This window comes from Talpa occidentalis, unplaced genomic scaffold, assembly GCF_014898055.3.
Source record: "Talpa occidentalis isolate TD23 unplaced genomic scaffold, MPIMG_talOcc4v2.1 talOcc4.10, whole genome shotgun sequence".
In the NCBI taxonomy this organism is placed as follows: Eukaryota; Metazoa; Chordata; class Mammalia; order Eulipotyphla; family Talpidae; genus Talpa; species Talpa occidentalis.
Window position 1 is genome coordinate 102,245,104 of NW_023600993.1, and position 19,558 is coordinate 102,264,661.

The following is a 19,558-nucleotide window of genomic DNA, read 5'->3' on the forward strand; positions in this document are numbered from 1 at the left end:
GTCAGTCTAAATCACATGTCTTTTACTTCTACTCTGGGCAAATTTTTCTCTTTTAAGTAAAATATTTAGATGTGTAATTAAACTCCAGGAGAACATATGAGATTTTAGGTGATTTCTCAGAAGAAAGAGAGTAACAGTAATGGTAATATTTAGAATCGCGTGCTTGTAAGTGGCAGGTTGCCAGGTAGGCAAAAAAAATTTGAAGTCAACCTACTTTTAAAGAAAAGAGAAAAGGTAATGGCTGTTACCAAGGATCATGGCCCAACAAAAATCATTCAAATTCAACCAAAAAAAAAAAAATACTGCAGTGTCTGAGTTGGCTGGCTGATTTCTTACTTTGAGAAAAAATTTACTGAAGTAACATTGAATTATAACATTATATAAGTTCCAGATGTGCATCATTCTAAATCAGCATCTCTATGTGGCACATTATGTTCAGCACTGAAAGTCCAGTTCCTTCACTGTGCAGTGGATGACTTTTATCTGATTTGCCCTCTCCCCATTCCTTTTGGACAACTAATAATTGGGTTTTACAGTCTAAAAGTTGACTTTCACTTTTATTTGGTTCATTTGTTTATTTTCTTTCTTTATGTGCCACCTATGAGTGAAATAAGATGGTGTTTGTCTTTCTCTGTGTGGCTTATCAATCTCGCCTCATTGCCTTAGGTCCAGCCATGTTGCTGGAAATGGCAGGGGTTCATTTTTAATGGCCGAGTAGTATTCCACTGCACATACATACCACATCTTCTTCCCTCAATTGATTTCTTTTTTTAAATTTTTTTTTTTGCTGAACTATTATTTGACACCCTTATTCATTTTGTTGTTTTCTAATCCTTGATGCAGTGCCTCCACCATCAGATGCTCTCCCACAACCTCTGTGTCTCCTGCCACTGATATCCACAACAACCCTGCAAAGGACTGCTGCAGTTCTTTGCAGCAGTCCTCGAAACAAGAGAGACTTGAGCTTTATGGAGTAGGGTAAGCTTTTTCTGGAAAGGCCGGATAACAAATACTTTAGGCTTTTGTGGGCTGTTGCAACTCCCCAGCTCTGCCATCACAGCTCACCGCCGCCACAGCTATTACATAAAACACGGCCAAGGCTACATTCCAATAAAACTTTGTTTACAAAAATAAGCAGCCTGCTGGACTTAGCTGGCTGTGGTTTGCCAGCCCCTCTTATGGAGTAGGTAATTTGCCTGCATTTAAATAGCTGTTAAATGGCAGCTAGGGTTTATGTGAGGTTGTCCTCATTCCTGAATGCTGGGTTTTGAAAACTGCATTTCAGTACTGCCTTTCCTTCCTGCTGGTCCATGTAGTAGGTCAAGGCCGCCACAGCTTTTAATACCTGTAATGAACATTTCCTGACTGCTAACAGCACAGCAGTCACTGGGGAAGGGATCTGGGTACGAATTCGATCATCTGATCTTTACAATGTTGAGGAAAGAAGCTGCCACTCAATATCTGAAACTGAAAGTTGAGTATCTTACTTGCTAAGCAAGGGCGACCAGTTCTGGGTAAATCTCCTGAAGATGCAGCAATAACTGACCTCTGAAGGAGGTGGGGAAACAGAGGTGTAAACGAAAGACCGGAGTTGGGGCCACCTGTCACCAATGGATGCCAATAAAGTGGAGACAGAAATAGAATCTTTGATTAAACCGCGCTGCAATCAGAGAAGCGGCAACCTGGAAGATGGGGGTTAACACCCTAAAGAAACCTCCTTAATGTTTCATTTCCAGCTGGCCTTTTGTAGTGAGCTGAACAAAGACAGTTCAGCAATGAGCAGGACTTCACGGCTGCCAGGAGCTTGTGAAGACCAGCCTCGAAGCTCCTTATCGCCCTCCTGCACACCTGGCCTCATGCTTGCCTCGCTGTGCTGAGGCTGGTCTGCAGATAACATGGATTCCCGCGCTCCTCCAGGCTATTCGTGGGCTGGAAATTAGCTCAGAGCAGACAGGCCATAAGCAAAGTGTGTGATGAAGATTCCTGCTCTACCAGCCAGTGTCTTACCCGATCTCCTCCCCTTCTCAAGCTCCCGTCACAGGACCAAGGGTTTGCTTCACCTCTGGATGTCTGGTTAATTGCATGTGGCTGCTGTTGAGATCCTCCTAGTAAGGTGTTCTTGTGTGGTTATCGCGGACAATTTGGCATGAATTTAAAAGATTTTGTGGTGATTACCTGTTCCTGGTGTGGACGAGTGTGAAAATACCTTCAGCATTTTTCTCTCTTAAATTAGGGTACTGAGAACTTTTCAATGTTTACAACAATCCTATAAGGGGGATACTCTTACTTGTGATCTTAGGGTTGGTAAATGGTAGAGCCAGAATTTTTTTTTTCAAGATTTATTTATGCATACAAGAGCTGGGGTACAGGCCAGAGATGCGGAGGGTGAGAGGATTCACCGAGACAGAGTGGGGAACAGAAAAGGCAGATCTACTGAAATACACTGCTGAGGGGAGCAGCAGGGAGACAGGAGAGGTCTGCTGCGCCCTATGGGTTGCTCCCTGGCTGGCCAGGGATCGAACTCGTGCTGCAGAGGCTGCCGACTGCCTCATAGTGCGGTGCTTAACCCCATGTGCCACCAGGGAGACCCGGTAGAGCCAGAATTTTAAAAATAAAAGTGTGTCACCAGACTCTGTGCTCTTAATCACCGCTCCTGTTTGCCTTCGCTGTCCTGTTTGTTTTCTGTATCACAAGTTGCTCACTAACAAATATTGAAATCGATGCCCAGTTTGAGTCAATATGTTGTATTCATTTTAGCTCATCATTTGTTCTTATCTCTGTTCTGCTTTTAGGTAACAAATGACCACTTGGAAAAGAACATTCACAAGGCCACATTCATTGACGTGAAATGCAGTGTCATTGAAGGTAATTGTTCCTAATATTTTAGCTTCTAACCAAAAAGTCAGATTTGCTTTTGCTGAAAGGTTAATAAGCAGAAATCTTGACTTCATAGCACCTCCGGACAGATAAATGACTACACGAAAGCTAATGCAAAATTACAGCCTAATTTCATTGTACTGCGTTTGTTCTTGGCTCTTTGGCCAACCTTGCGAAAGGTTAAGTGGAAAATTAAGGGAAAGACAAGTCTGTCTCTCTGCAAATTCGTATCCACCTTCCATAACTCACGTTTATGGCGGAACTAGGAGAATTATAATTAGAAAGTATTAATCGCTTCCCACTTGACCCCAGACTAACTCAGACAACAGATGACTTGAACTTAGTCCTAATTCCACCAATAGCTACATACAAATCCCGAGAATTGGACTGACCCATCCGTATGTGTTAGTAAGTATCACAAAGTGGGTGACTTAAAAAATAACAGAAATTCATTGTCTCGTAGTTCTGGAAGCTAGAAGAATGAAGTCAAGGTGTTAGCAGGTCCATCTGGTTAATCCCTCCTGACTCTTTTAGTTTCTGGTGTTTTCTGGGCATCCCTGGCATTCCTTGGCTTATGGACACACCACTCCATTCCCTGCTTCTGTATCACATCACCTTACTCCTCATTTTTCTGTCTCTCTTTTCTTTTTGTAAAGCTACCAATCATTTTGGGTTAAGGCCTCATCTTAATTAGTTATATCTTATTTTCAACCAAGGTCACATTCTGAGCCACCGGGGTTAGGACTTCAATGTGTCTCTTTTGGGGACACAATTCAGCCCATAATGCCAGGATTGCACCTTCTCATTTATTTTATGATGTTAAGATTGCCTACTCCAGAGAGCTGCTGAAGGTAGAATAATGAGATTCAAGTCCTTTGAGGAAAAAGTACTCTGTAATTATTAAACATATCACTGTCAGATTAATCCAAAAGATGAGGACATATTCATGGAACCATCCTTATAAAGTCTAGAATTCTTTTATTACAGGCTCAGCCAACTTCCTTTTTACAGGACCTGAGCTCCCCAAGGCGCATTTTTTACCATCATAATAAGTAACTTCAAAATAAGTGAGATATACACAAAAGGATGATCATTTCTGACCTAGATGTAATTCTGCAGCAAGTTTCAGAAATTGCTTCTTTATTTATAGAATGGACACCTCTTAAAAGAAAACCAGTTTTTCCCCAGAGAGGTAAAGGAGTATTTCCTCTGTTTGTTCTGGAAGAAAAGGAAGCTTTCATCAGGATAGACCATCCATATTTGTTTTGGTTTTTTTCTGGCTAAATTTACAGAGAAGAGAATGTCAATTCAGACTCATTTTTATGGGGGATGGAGAGGCTGTTGGCTTTGGTGGAAGGTGTGAGTGGCTCATACACACATGGAGGGGTAAAAGTGATCTGACATTACATAACTATGTAAATGAGTGGAAAATCAATGCAATTTGAGGGAAAAAAAACAAACAGAGAAGATGTGATTTATGCAAAGGCCAAGGTTAGAGGTTCCTTATTTCAGTCTCTGTGTGTCGGGATTGTTGGTGTGAGGCCAGCAGATAGGACATGAGGGCCGAGAGGCCCAGCCACATCATGAATATTTTCTTTCAATTGAACTGTATGCATTTTTAATTAATATACATCATACACTCATTCTGAATTTAATTAATTTCACCTTTTATATAAAACTGAAGGTATAGAAAAACATACATATGAAAATTAAAATCACCTTTAAACTCAACACCCAGAGATAAAGTTTTTAGAGTTTTGTGAGCTCCTTCAGTCCTTTTATACAATTAAATAAATAAATATAAGGTATTTATTTCAATTTTTAGCTTATTTATTATAATGCTAAGATATCTGTGCATTTTTATACAGAGTAATATATTCAGAGTAGTAATGAGTAATAATATACAGAGTAATAATGATATAGTACTTAGAGAAAGAGTTATCTATGTACACATACACATAAGCATACATCATGTGTGTGTGTCCATATGTATATAAAATTGACTCTCTCTCTTTCTCTTCTTTCACTTACCATTGAACTTTGGACTTTGTCCTGAAGGAATTTTTCTAGGTAGTGTTATGTGAGATCTACTGTCTGTAAAAGTTCATCTTTGGTAGCAAGAAGAAATTCTTCAGTCTAGGAGAGCATCGAAGGAGCTTATGTCAAAGACTTTTTTTGAACTCCTACCACTCTCAGCTGTAGAAATGAATCAGTCTAGATGTGGTTTGACTCATCAGATGATTCCCAGAAAGAAAATAAATAGCTCCTTTGTTATGAAGGGGTGATTTAAGTAATCGATGAAAAAGAAACATGTCTCGAGAAAGAAAATGTAGATGAGGAAAATGGCAGATTTTAAGCATGGCATTTCTTTTCTAAAAATAAGCCTTCCTCATTATTTAAACTTGCAGTCTGAGCATGCTAAATATGTGACACTTTAAGCCTGAGACTTCCATAAACGGCATCATGGCAAGACACATATTACAGCAACCTCAAATAATCTGTCTGGAGAACAAATCTGAGATCAAAATAACATCATAGTAAGCATCAGGGTTTTTAAGTTATCCTTGAAATTTTAGATAATAATAATAACACCACTAGAAGGGATCAAAACAGGCTTCATGGACATTAAGTAAAATAACCACATAAGACAGCAGGCTCTGCCTGTCTTTGAGATGGCTTCATGTTTTGTTTTGTTTTTTACATAAAAATCAGTGGTTTGTTGCCATTTCAACAATATATAAGCATTCACAAATTCCTCTTAATAAGACAAGTTCAAAAACAATTAAAATACTTAAAATGGGGTTTTTTGCCTTGTCTTAAAGTAGAGGTTGTCAAATTGTATCTTTTTAAATTACCATGTCACAACAAACTAATGACTTTCATCTACATGGCATTGTATATCATTGAGAATAAAGAAAAATAACTAAAGTGTCTAGAGGGAAAAATGAATTATGTATAAGAAGCAAGAGTCGGACTAGTTCCAGCCTTCCCTCCTCGAAGGGAACCAGACACCCCAACCGTTGTTAGAAGATCATTTTCAGGAAAGGGGTAACATTATGATTTCCATATAGATACCAAGATGAACATTGTTGAAAATTTTGTTTTGCTCATAAGGGGGATCCGGCTGAAGTTAAAACCGGTTGAAAGGGAAAACGTCAAAAGGGCACAGATATATCTAATTAAAGGAATGTTGGATGAATGACAAAGGCAAAAATTGTTTTTTCTTTTCCATAGGGTAGAACTGAAAACAATTTGAGCCTCTACTATATAAGACATATTTGCATATCTCTCAGTTATATGACTTATAGAGTTGGACCATAACTCATAATCAAGGGACAGACCTAGATTCTTTTGTTATAGATTTATTTTTTATTTATTTATGCAGTAGTAGGCTGTATATATTGACACCCTAAGTTTACACCATCTGTTTACAAGAAAAACAGCATGGAAGTGGACCTGCATAGCTCAAACTCTTGTTGTTCAAGAATCAACTGCAGGAGAAGAGAGAGGATGGAGCTGACAGGGAGCCGTGCCTTAAGTTTTCCATTGTAGATCTTTATGCCTCTGAAACCTAGTACATATGAAAGACAATCACTGAAAATGCAAATATGTGATAAACTCATTATTTTTATTATTATAATCTGATATTTTATACCATATCTCATACAAAGCTAGGAAAAGGGGTAGGGTCTAGGAAAAAAATTAGATTTGCTTAATTTTTTATCTTGCACCAAAAGTTCAATCTCAAAATTTTGTGATATAAATATGAATAATAGCTTTAAATGTAGTCATCAAATTATTAAATTAACTGCCAGGGGATAACAATAGAATACTGTTGACTGCTGACTCCCCAAAGGGATCATCAAAATAACCTGCAGATGAAGCCATGCCAAGTTTATCTTTTATGGCAGGATGGAGGTCGGGGTGGGTGGGGAAGAGTCTTACTATCATCTTTGAAGGGGATGGCCAAAAGCAGAATATCTGTGAGGTTTTTTTCTTTTTTTGGTCTGACTTAAGATGGGGTTTTCAATACAAGGACCTCCTTGGGACTTGGCAAAGTCTGTGATATAATAGTTGAGGATTATGGATGTGAGAGATGTGAAGATTTTGTAGTGTATTATTATTTATAGGTGGATTATGTAGTGCATATATTATTTATTCTGCAAAGAATAAATAATAATTTGATGAATCTGCTTGAGTGATTTATTATTTCATAGAAAGAAGGCACTATTGTTCATTGTACTGAAGAGAACGAGGTGAACAGTCTATTGTTCAGATAAATAGATTTTTGGCAAGTGTCTGAGACGAACAAGTCATTTGCTACTTCATTTTGGGGGCAAGAATTTCCTGGCAAAATAGAGTCATGTTAATGTATATAATGAGTGACATTGATGTAGATGCTAGCATATGGAAAAGTGAGTCATAAAATGAGCATAAAATCAGAAAACAGAAATTATAAGGACAAGCAGAAGACCAATACAGGGACCCCCCACACATGGCTGGTGGGAGTGTAGCCTGTCTGGTCCCTGTGGGAAACAGTATGGCGGTTTCTCAAAATACTACAAGCAGATCTACCATATGATCTAGCAACTCCACTCTGAGGTGTCTGCCCAAAGAATGCAAAAGCACTACTTTGAAGGGATCTAGACACTCCTGTGTTAATGACAGCGCTGTTAACAATAGCCAGGTTATGAAAACACCTAAACGCCCAGGGTTGAGGTGGAATTAGGAAGATGTGGTGCAGACACACAATGAATACAACTCAGCTAGTCACAAAAATGATGAGCTCTTGCCCTTTGTGCCAACATGGATGTTGCAGGAAGGCATGATACTGCATGAAATAAGTCAGAAGGAGAAAGACAAATATGGGATGGTGTCACTTATGTGTGGAATATAGTGGAGCAAAATGAAAGGTCTGATAAAACAAAAAATAACAAACCGTAGATATCTGACTATGGAACTGAGGCTGCCAGAGGACGAGAGGGGCAGAGAGCAAAGTGGGGAGGGAGGACCATGAGGGAGGACCAAGAGGGAGGACTGTAGGGGCCTTGGTGGGGGTGTGGGCTGCTAACATACACCTGGAGAGGTGAGATCCTATGCTCTGAATCACACACATGGTGACAAACCAGCATTGCTTCAATTTAAAAGAGTGGAGAAAGGAAAATAAAAAAGAAAAATGAAAATAGTCGGTGAAAAGATGCTTTCAATTATATCCATGCTTCAAAATGATACCTAATGATATAAAATAAAGAGCAGGCAGTGTTGTCTCAGAACATCACCAAAATATTGAGGTGGCAATAAATTAACCTAAGAAGTGAAAATTCAGAGTAAAAATGATTAATGTTGCAAAGGAAATTCTCTTTATTTTGGTGCTTCATTACTCTGAAAATAGTAGTTATGTGTCTTTATGCACAACATAAAAGAGCATCAAAGTATATCCATCAAAATCTGTTAGAGGAGAGAACGTAGGAGGAAAAGGAATTAGGCGGAGTCTGTGGTGTGGGGTGAGGGCACAGGCCGTGTGCTTAGTCACGGAGAGAGTGAGTGGGTGCGGTGTGGGGAAGGACTTTGGGATTTGGAGGAGAAAGGTAGAGGTCAAATTGGAGAAGGTGAAAGTCAAACAGAGTCAAACAAGGGAATGTTGTTAGGAATTCCAGTAAGAGTGTGTGGCGCAAGGAGAGAAAGAATGCATAAGAATTCCGGGTTCATGACAGATCCATGGGCATGGTGAGAGAGAGAGAGAGAGAGAGAGAGAGAGAGAGAGAGAGAGAGAGAGAGAGAGAGAGAGAGAGAGAGAGAGAGAAAGAGAGAGAGAAGAAGAAGAAGAGGAAGAGGAAGAGGAAGAGGAGAGGAGGAAGAGGAAGAAGAGGAAGAAGAGGAGGAAGAGGAAGAAGAAAGGACAATCATTCCTAATAAATTTCCCAAAATTATCACTCTCTTCAACAGGGTTAACCCAAAACCGGGTCACTGAGGCCCAAAGGCTTGCCACAAAATTAAGGCATCTCTGGCAGGGAACCACAGAAAAGGGGCAGAAAGGGCAGGTATGGAGTGAAAGGAGCAAAATCTGAGCACACATTAAGATGATGGCCACCGTTGTCAGCCTCCCTGTGCGTCTCTCACCACATGTCTTAGTTGAGTGTCTCTACATGTCTCTCCTCCACGTGTCTCCTTCAGGTCCCCCAAATCCCTGGTCAAGGCCAAAGCCTTCTCCCTTCTTGCTTCCTGTGACTCCCTTGGGTCTACCTGCCTTCCGTGTCATATGACTTCACTGGCAGCTCAGCTCTGCCCGCAGTAAAGTGGGGTGGGGAACATGGCACCTCCTTTTATGGAGATGCCTCCGCTAAACCTGCAGGAATTGAGTCAATATCCCTAAATTCTGTCCTCCTGGAAACCAGGAAAATTTACAACTGAGAACAAATTGAACAGAATCAAAACTACAGTATTAACTCCTGGCCGCCTGGCATGCCTAGCTAGTCACAGAGAGGAAGGTAGGTGATGGCAGAGACTGGTAAGGTCTAGAGCATTCATTTCCATATTACATAATTCAGTCCTTAACTTCAAGGGCCAGCAAGATGATTAATAAGGAAATAATAAGAAACTTGAACACAGAGGGGACAGGGCTGGTAGGAGTGGTCAAACCAATTTTCAGAGAAAGGGACAAAATGAGAGCAAAGGATAAGATCCTGTAGACAATTCAATATTTAATTTAATTTAAATAATTCAGACCTCATTTATTAAGCATCTGCTAAATGTCAAGTTCTATATTAGGAACTGTGGATTCAAAGATGAAAAAGGGAAAAGTCCACCATAGAAGGAGCTACAGGCTTTGAAAAAATGAAATGAACAGAAACAACCAATAAAGGATACTATGCAAGACTCGTCCTAAAAACACTTATTTGTAGACATATCGTGCTCAGATATCTAGTTCTCGGTACCTTAAACACATTATTATTAATCTCCACCAGAATCCTACATGGTTAATAGTAATTTTTCCCAATTTACAGATGAGAAAATTGAGTATAAGTAAGACTAAGAAATCTGTATGTAGCAGAGTTTCCAATGCCAGTAGTACCCGTGCTGGGTTTGCATATTCCTCCTGGTGGGGTCGCCCTGTGAACTCTAGGTTACCTAGTAGCACCATTGGCTGCTACCCTCTAAATGCACCCCCACCCCATGACAGTCAGAATGTTCCAGACAAATAGCTCGCAGGGGAATGAAATCGCTCTGCTGTAGAACCAGTTTCCGAGACACAGGGGATAGTGGGGTAGTCAAACCAATTCTGTTTGATGTCTGTTTGCTTGGTCAGATTTCTTTCTTTAAATGGTAGCCCCCATGAACAGGTCTGTCTTGGGGGCTGCCTGTTGGTGTTCAACTGCATTCCTAAAGAGTCATGTGGTGACTTTCCTACAAATGGATCACCCTAGAGGGAGATAAAGATGAAATGAGACATTCTGCTAGGTTTCTGCTAGTCTCAACCTCTCAGGAGTCATGTAACATGAGTTAATGGCCTGTGGGCACTGACTGTGTTGCCGTAATTTCATTCACTCCTCCATTCACTACGTCCTTCCTTTATCCATTCATTCATTCAGTAATCGCAGGCATCATCCTAAGTGTTGAGGCTCATCGGTGGATGAGTCATGAAGACACCCAGATGGGAGTCACTTTGGTGGGTGACTGGGTTGAATAGGGGCAAGAGGTCAAGGATGCCAGGGAGGTGGATAAGGAAAGACCCTGGCATGTCACACTTGTGGGCCAGTGGAAGGACATGGGTTTTGTTCCGTGCAAATGCAGCTACATCTTGTTGAATTCACTTCAAAAGAACCAAATGCCTTCTCTCTTTTTTTTTTGTGCTAAAATACTAATGTCATGTCTTACATGTCATTCCTTCTATCATTCAGTTATATGTTTGTGGTTATTTAAATAGACTGAGATGAGAGTTAAAGTGAAGCTGACAAGGGAAATCAAAAAAATATTTAAAATATATTACTTTAGTTTTTATTCTCCCTGCAGAGTTTCTGCAGAACCAGACTCTCTTATTGCACTGACTCCTTAGAAGGTCTATTGAGTATTTGATTTCATTTAAAAAAGCCCACAAGCACCAATATTCCTCAAGAATCCTGATATTGAGTGTCAATGACTCTCAGTGATTTTTAGATATTTGGGGGGAAAGATATTATACAGTGTTGATCTTATTTAATATATTAAGCATAACAATTTAATGTCTATTGCTTGTAATTGGTTGAAATGGAAATAATCTCTGAGGAAGGAGTTATAAAACGTGTTATTGTCATATGATAGGATATGATTCCTCTTTTTAATAAATGGCTAGATCTAAGTGTATCAGCCTGGACAGGTTCCAGAAAGTGAGGACAGAGGAAAGGCAGAGTATAGCAAAAAGGGTACAGAAAATATGATTTTCCCCCAGATTTACTGAGCTATCACTGATGCATGACTTGTGTAGGTGTAGGGTGTAAAGTGAGATGTTAACACACCTCGAAGGTACAAAATGGCCACTGGCAGAGCATGATAGCATGAGATAGTAGGGGCATGAACAGGCATCGAGCATGACAGACACACTCATTATCTTGACTACTTTGACCACTTCACAGGTGTAGACGTACGTCTCAACTTACAAACTTGCATACTACACGGGCGGTTTGCTGTATGTCAATGATGCCACAATAAATCTGTTCAAAAATTATTGTGGGGAGTCACTGGTAGGAAAGTTAAGTTGAAAGTGACTTTTCTTCCTTACTAGTGCATTGCATTGTGGTGCACCTTAAAATTAATGGCATCTTTCATTTCATAAACCACTGCAATAAATTCCTTTGGGCTGAGATTCTGGCGACTAACCTTTAAACTCTTCTGAGCTTAAAACATATAAACACATGCAATTTGCAGCAACATGGATGGCGCTGGAAGGGATCATGCTCAGCAAAATAAGCCAGAAAGAAAAAGAAAAATACCGGATGGTCTCACTCATAGCAGGAATCTAGAAAACTTAAATAAGGGACCAGGAAAATGAATAACCATAAGAAAGTGAAAATCAAAATCAACAAACAACTATGAACCAGAGACACTTTTTGGGGGGTGAGGGGTGGGAGGGGAGGGAGTGGGGTCAAAATGGGGGGGTTGCAATTGTATGGGGAATATAAAAATAAAATTTATTATTTAAAAAAAAAAACATATGCTAACTAATGTAATAGGAAAAGTAGAGGGGGCAGTGTTGGGAAAACTGCAAATTTGTGCTTAGCCATGTGAAGTTTAGGTCATTTTCCCAGGAGTTTCCTAACTGATGGCATGTCCCTCCTGGGTTCTCAGCCATCCTGTCCCCCCAAAACAGCCCTTCTGTCTTTGCCACAAACTCCTGCTCTTAACTCGGCTCTCAGCTGCCTTGGGTAAAACCTGCTTTCTCGAGTCTTCTTTTTTTGAAGCCAAGGTCACTTGACTAAGCTCAGCCAATGAGATATGTACAACTCATCATGGTCATCTAAGAAGGCAGTCCCTAAAGTTGCAATTATATTTTGTCATATTATATTGTATATTGTCTGATGCTTTCTCCTGCTGCATAATTCATGGACATGGAAACTGTATTTCCAAGATAAAAACATTCCAGGCATGATTTAATTATGTCTTATGAGTGAAGTTCGTCTCAGTGTCTGGCTGCCATGCTGTGGGGTGCTAATGCCCCTTCTGAAGCAAGCTCCTTCTGTGTCTTTGGACAAATCATTCTGTTCTCCTTCAGGTCTCTCAGCTATGAAAGGTGGATAATTTTACAGGGCTTGGGGGTGCTGGGAGGATTAATTAACATTGGCAAAGCACTTTGAACATGATTTTGCCCTTCTCACACATTTTACCCAGGGACCTCAACAGACTATGCCAATAGGCTGGTCCCATTTATCTCTGTTTTCCAGATCAGGTTATAGACAGGAGAAATTAATGGCTTGCCCAAAGTCACTCCCTAAACCAGGAGAACAGCCCTGCAGAGACCCCTAGAATATTGATTCCCATCTTCTTGCAACAACCACTGGAAGAAGACTTCATTTTGAAAAAGGGCTCTATAAATGCCGGTGCCTTTGTCATCTGTCTGGACTTTTGTTTGTGAGTTGGCCTAGATTTTCCTGGGTTGGCTTTGCATTGACCTACAGAGAGGAGGGCTATTATCTTGAGAAAAGAAATGCCAATATCTGGGCGTGCCTAATGATCACAGAATCTTTTTTTTTGTATTCCCATCAAGTTCACAAGAGCTTTCTGCTGGCTTTTGTGTCCTTAGTTATAAAATTAAAGACAGGAGGCTCACTTGTGCAGAAAGTTCTTCAATTTTTTAAACTACACTTGGAATTTATTTTTAAAAAAACACAGGATAAAATTAACATTTCCAATATTCCTGCCAACAAATAAAAACCACCACTAATGTTTAGTGTAGTTAGTCAACCTGGGATTTTTATGTTATAAAAAACTGATTTTTTTAAAAAATCAGACCAGACTGCATAATCATTTGCAATGTATGGATCAATGTATAAAAAAAAAACCTTATATCTTCTCTGGTCTCTTTATCTTCCTCCCTCTCCTTAGTCTCCCAATTCCAATCACCCTGACCTTCTCTCTGCTCTAAATATACCACACACTCCCCAGTCTGAGATGTTGGTCTTTGCTGTCCTGCCTCCCACCCTCTTGACGGTCTCCTAGGAAACAGCGTCATCTCCTTCCTGCTTCACCTTCCTAATTTCCCCCACCCCGTTCCCAGAGGGGTCCCTCTTCCCTTGTCCTGAAGTCATGGAACTTTCCTTCATGCCTCATTTTAGACTTACTTGAATACTTTCTTAATGTCTTGCACTCGTAATAGGCTCTTGGCTCCATGAAGACAGACTCTGGTCTTTATCTATTTCACTTACTCTGGCTCAAATAATATCTGAACAAGTAAGAAAGGACCTTTTGTATATCCGTTTTAGCAGTGGTGACGTGGATTTGTAGCAGAATGGTAAATGCGACTCTTCCTGTTGACTCAGTTTTGGTGGGGTCTCAAAAGTCCATGGAGGAGAAATATTCAGAAAACATTCTAAAGGCAAGGTGTGGAGAAATTGCAAAGAGAGTTCATCACGGATGTGTCTGGTCAATCACGTATCTCCCGCCTAGTTAAAACACCGTGGGTAATGCGGTTAAAGAAGGAGGGCTCTTTGCAGGCATTTGATCTCCTCCCCCTGGGGCAAGAAAGGGGTGCCCCTTTCTTTGGACATGGGAACTCATGCCTGCCCCACTCCCTAATGTGTGCACGTGAGCTCTGGGGGCATCTACACAGCTGCTTTGACCAGTGGCAGAGCTAAAAGCCATCCTGCCCCGAGTGGGTTGGCTGTTCTCTGAGGGGCGATGCCAAGTGAGTTCCACTGGGGGTGGGGGGACCTGAATGCACAGAAACAGCCCTGGCTCTCTTAGGATGTATCACTGGGAGGACCACCTGGGAAGGCAAAAGGATCCAACAGAGGCAGGGAGCACTGGCATCCAGGGCTTTGATGGGCTCAAGGGAAGCCAGATTAAGAAGGGCACTGAGGATGCACCTCTCAGCTGGTTGGTTGATAATGACCTTGCAAAAGCCCCTTGAGAGAAAGAGCAAGTGTTTCTACCCCTGCTGCCCAGAGGCCATGAACTCCAACACTAAACTTGGAGCAAGAAAAATTGTCCTGTATTCTAATCTCTCATTGCCCCTGCGCATCATCCTTGGGGCACAGAAGCCTGTAGTTACTGAGTGGAAGAGGAAGCAGAGCAGAAAGTCAGCAATGAAGTCACCCCCCTGGAGCAGGGGATAGACTCGAAATGCAATGATTGTGTGAGATATGGGAGAAATGGACTTTTATCATTTATTTTTTATTAAGGTAATATTGATGAATAACACTGTATATGACCCAGAAGTAGGATCCCACCTCTTTAGCGTATGCTGCTCCACCACGCCCACCAGCAAGGCACCCAACTATTCTAGAAATAGCTAAAAGGCCAGGCTGGGACCTTCTGGAGGCTTCATGCAAGTTTATAGAAATAACTTTGCATTGAGTGAAGTTTAATGGGGAATGACATACAATTGATCCCAGCTCCTGCAGAAATATATGTCCATATTTCCATATAAAAATATATGTATACATGGAGGTATATGCATATATGTAGATAACAATAATAAATGACACTCAAGTGAATATTTTCATAACTAAATACTTGAGCCTTTGGATATGTTTCCAGAATTGGGATTATATCCAATTCTGGATACAGTTGGACCAAGTATAAGCAATATCAAAGATTTGGGTAGTTGAATAGATTTTATCATTTATGTTTCAAAACAGTCATATCAATTGAAATAAATTTACAGACTGGCAAGATGGTGGAAGAGTGACAGATGCCAGGCTCACCTCCTCCTGACAGAAACAGCACATCAAAGTGAAAAGCCCTGAGGGTTAACTAATTATCAGTAACCCAATGCGAGCCTCCCTGGACCCAAAGGGGTGGGAGAAGCTCCAAGCGAAGAACTTTGTTTAAAGGAATAGCCAGGAGGGGGAGGAAGAGGCTTGAAAACAGGGGAGGGGATGTGTTCTCACACAAGGCACTGTGGTCCCTTGAGGGACTACACCCGCGAGGAGAGACCATGCATTGTACAAAAATGAAGAACGATGTAAAATAAATATAAAATAAAACATTTTAGAGAATAAAACAAAAAAGGAATAGCCGGGCCGGATAGCCCAAGAGGGAGGCAGGGCTGCTACAGCTACTACCTTTGTCACATACCAGTATCCGGGCTTCTGAGACCCAGCCCCGCACTGGATAAGGGGGGTGCATGAGCCGGCACCCAGGATGCTCTGTGGGAGAGGGGAGAGGACTAAGGGTGGGGTTGTTAAACAAGGACCCCTGGCCAGGCCTGAGGCTCATCCTACAGAAGACCTGTAGCCTGAATGGTCTGCGTACCTGCACCCCGTGTAGCGTCCCGGCTGCTGATACCTGCCATACCTGCCACCTTCCGCCCAGGGTGGACACGCAAACCCCCGCACCCCGCCAAGAAACACTCCCCAACAGGGATTTCAATGCCAGAGTCTATGGGGGTGGGGGGTGATCCTGTGGTGCTGATGCTCTGGTTCTTTTAATCCTACGACCTCTTGTGGGTACCGGTCCCCTAACTACCCCAACAATGACACAGGGGATGGTGGTGGGAGAAATAAATTAAAAAAATAAGTAAGTAAAACAACAAAAAATCAAGAAATTTAAGCGGAGAATTTTGCACTCTCACTAGTAGCTCCGTTTCTTTTCCTAAAGAATTTTGGGTCAAGCTCCCTGAAAGTAGATTTCTCTGCGGTCTCCCCATCTCTAGTCCGTCCCTTCTAGTCCATTCTTCACTCATCAGGGAGAATATGATATTTCAGGAACATATATCCCTCGCTGCCTCGGGGTTCCTTCCTCTGACTAGACCGAGGTTCTAGTGACCCAGAGGAGGTGGATTTTGTGGCCCCGCAGGCCCTAGGGCCTCCTCCCTCAGCCTGAGACAGTGCCGGTCCTCAGCTCTGCAGAAGCCACGGCCCTCACACCCGGGCTTGCGTGCTCCCCCATCTCTGAGCTGCTTCTCCTCTTTCCTGTCACCTCCTGGAAACCTTCCCTCCCAGCTCCTCCAGAGCTGCTCTCACTCCTCCCTAGCGCAGCTTCCATTTCCTTTCCGCCGCCATCTGTAGCTCTTGAAATAGTCTTTCCTCTCTCCCGTTGGGCTCTCTGCTCCATGGGCACAGGGACTTCGCTTAGGTGTGGGGTGTGTGCCTGTGTGTGGGATGTGTGTGTCTGTGTGTGCGCCTATGTGTGTGGTATATGCGTGTGCCTGTGTGGTGTGTGTGTGCATGTGTGTTGTGTGGCATGGCATTTATGTGTGTGGTGTGTATGTGTGCAAATGGTGTTTGTATGTGTGGCATGTGTATGTTGACAGATGTGCGTGGTGTGCATGGTGTGTGTGGCGTGGGTGTGTATATACAGGTGAGTGTGTATGTGATGTGTGTGTGTAGACAGATGTGTGGCACGTGTGGCATAGTGTGTATGTGTGGGGGCGTGGGTGTGTATATACAGATGTGTGTGGTGTGTGTGCATGGCGTGTGTGGGTGTATACAGATGTGTGTGATGTGTGTACACGGATGTATGTGGCCTCTCTTTGTTCCCATGGGACCGTGGACTTGGTCTCCAAATGGTGCGCTGGACATGCGTCTCCCATGGATATCTTGAGTTCACGCCACCAGGGGAGCTTTTTGTTGTTTTTTAATTCTAAACCTTCCCAAAGAATTCTCCAAATGGCTTTGTCAGGTCATCCTCTCCGGGTGAGGGATTTAAAGTTAAAGCATCGGGCACGTGGTGACCCAAGGGCTCCTCTCTTTCCCAGGCGCCCCCTCCTGTCAGAGCTGCTGCTCTTTGTTTGGGCCGGGCTGGGCCTCCCGGACACGCTCGGGGAGGCTGTTGGGCTGCGTCCTCAGGCTCAGGGCACCAGCAGCTCGCGTTCCGGCGAGAAAGGAGCGATCCAGCAAATCCTAACAGGCGAAAGGCCTTCTGCTGCTGTCAGGTCAAACGGTCCTCGAGATGCAAAACGCACCTTCAGACCAAGGGCCCCCCAGACTTGAGGGTCCACCTCTGGGAACACGAGCCACCCCATTTCGGGTCCAATGACTGGAAGGAACTTCCCCCCAGCACCCCCACCCCTCTGTGCTCGGAAGGGGTGTAGTGCAGTGTGCACAGCCGAGTGGGTCACACCCCACAGCCCCCCGCCTGCAATCCCAGCCCTGCGGGACGCGGGCGAGTAAGTCTCTCAATTCCTCTGAGTTCACTTTCTGCAGCATATGGAGGGCGGTAACGACCTCATTATTCCTGTAGCAGGAGGAGCGCAACGCCCGCAGCCTGACGTCCAATAAATGCTGGCTGCGCGCCGCTGAAGCCTGCTCTGACCTTGGTGCAGCCAAGGGCAGGGGTGCCCCCCCCACTCTCTAGGCAGACCCCCTAATGGTTGCATGGTGCTCCCCCCATTGCCAGCCTGTGGAGGCCTAAATATGGTCCTGGGGTTTACATAAAGTGGGGGCCACCTTACACGGGGCAGGGTTGTTCAAAGGGGTCCCTGGGACCTGCCCTGGCTTTGGGGGGACAGGTGTGGACGAGCCGAGTCCTGTGCCCCGGGAAGGCCAGGCTGAAACCAGGAAAACTGAGAAATGATACCCCCAGGGACTGCGCCCCAGATGCCAAGGAGCCGGAGGAAGCCCCGGGGTTACCCCAAAGGTAATATCCCTGCCCTCCCAGGCCAAGGTCACGACCAGCCCTGGCCACGCCGCCTCCAGGACGCGCGCGCGACGGAGGAGACCCGGGTCCTGCGAGGGCCGAGCGAGCCGGGCGGGCGGCGGCCGGGAGGGGCGCAATTTGCTCCCCCCTGAACGTGCCCCCGGCGGGCGCGGGGAGGCGGAGCGGGCCGGGCGGGCCGGGCGAGGCGCGGGGGCGCGCGCCGGGCCGGGGGCGGGGGCGCGTCCCGGGGTGTCCGCCCGCGGGTGGGCGCGCCGGGCGCCGCGCGGCTCCTCCCCGCGCCCGCGCCCCCGCGCGCTCCTCCCCGGGCCGGGAGAGGCCGGGCCGGAGCCGGAGCCGCCGCCGCTCCTCCTCCCGGGGCCGGCCGATGAGTCAGCTGACGCCGGCCCCAGCCCTCGCCTCGCGGCGCCGCGCTCCCCGCGCGCCCCGAAGTGCTGCGAGCCGGCCGCCCGCTTTCGGGGCTCGGGGGCCGAGAAAGTGACGCGCGCGCCGCAGCCGAGCCCGGCCGCGCGGCTCCCCGCGCCAACTTCGCCCGCCGCCCCTCCCCGGGGTGCCCCCGAGCCGCCCCCCGAGCCGCCCCCCAGCCGCCCGGGCGCGCGCCGGGGCGCGGGTCGCCGCCGTCCGGGATGGCTTCCAATTTCAACGACATCGTGAAGCAGGGGTACGTGCGGGTCCGCAGCCGGCGCCTCGGGGTAAGCACCCAGCCTCTCGCTCCGCGCCGCCGGCGCTGGGGTCCCCTCTCGGGCGCTCCGGGGGGTCGGCGCCGCCGCGCGCGGGGGGCGCGCCCCGAGTCTCGGCGGCAGCGCGCGGCGCCGGGGCCAGGTCGGGCCGGCGCGGAGCTGTCCTGGTCGCGGAGGACTCGGCTGCCCGGGGGCGGCCGCCGGAGCCCGTCTGCGGGAAATAAACATTTCTCGGCAGCCATGGGGGTCGGGGTGCCGAGCCCGCCGGGGTGCCCCGGCGCCCCGCTTCCCCCGCGCGGCCAACTAAACTTTTCCGGGGGTGCACCGGCCGGCGCGGGAGACGGGCGGGCCCTCGCGGGGTGACAGGGGCGGTGACCCTGCGCACCCGAGAGGGGTGTCTGCCAAGCAGGTTTCCTCGGGCCGCGACCCACACCTGCCCAGGGGGTGCCCAGACGCCAGGGCCACTTCGGGGTGACAGCCGGCCCCGATCTCCGCCAGCTGGGGCTGGGGTGGACTTGGGGACTGGTGCACGCGTTGGAAACCCGCTGCCAGACTGGGGGGAGAAGCGAACCTCCGGCGCAGACCGTGCGCTCCCCGACTCCGGGCTGGGCAGCGAATGAATGAAGCCTCGGGCGCTTGTGGGGGACAGAGGCCGGCTCAGGGGAGGCTCCTCCTTAAAACCCCCTCTCTCCCCCCACCTTCTCTCCATTGAT

General features: G+C 45.4%; 1 protein-coding gene across 1 annotated transcript in view; it reads left to right on the top strand.

The window, feature by feature from the left end:
* The first annotated feature begins 18,760 nt into the window (after positions 1 to 18,760).
* The window catches only part of DOK5 (docking protein 5), a 105,791-nt gene continuing 104,993 nt past the window's right edge, over positions 18,761 to 19,558 (top strand). Inside the window, exon 1 of the mRNA XM_037500655.2 lies at positions 18,761 to 18,857. Within this exon, the coding sequence (XP_037356552.1) occupies positions 18,792 to 18,857 (66 nt within the window). The 5' untranslated portion in view covers positions 18,761 to 18,791. The remainder of the gene's footprint in view (positions 18,858 to 19,558) is intronic.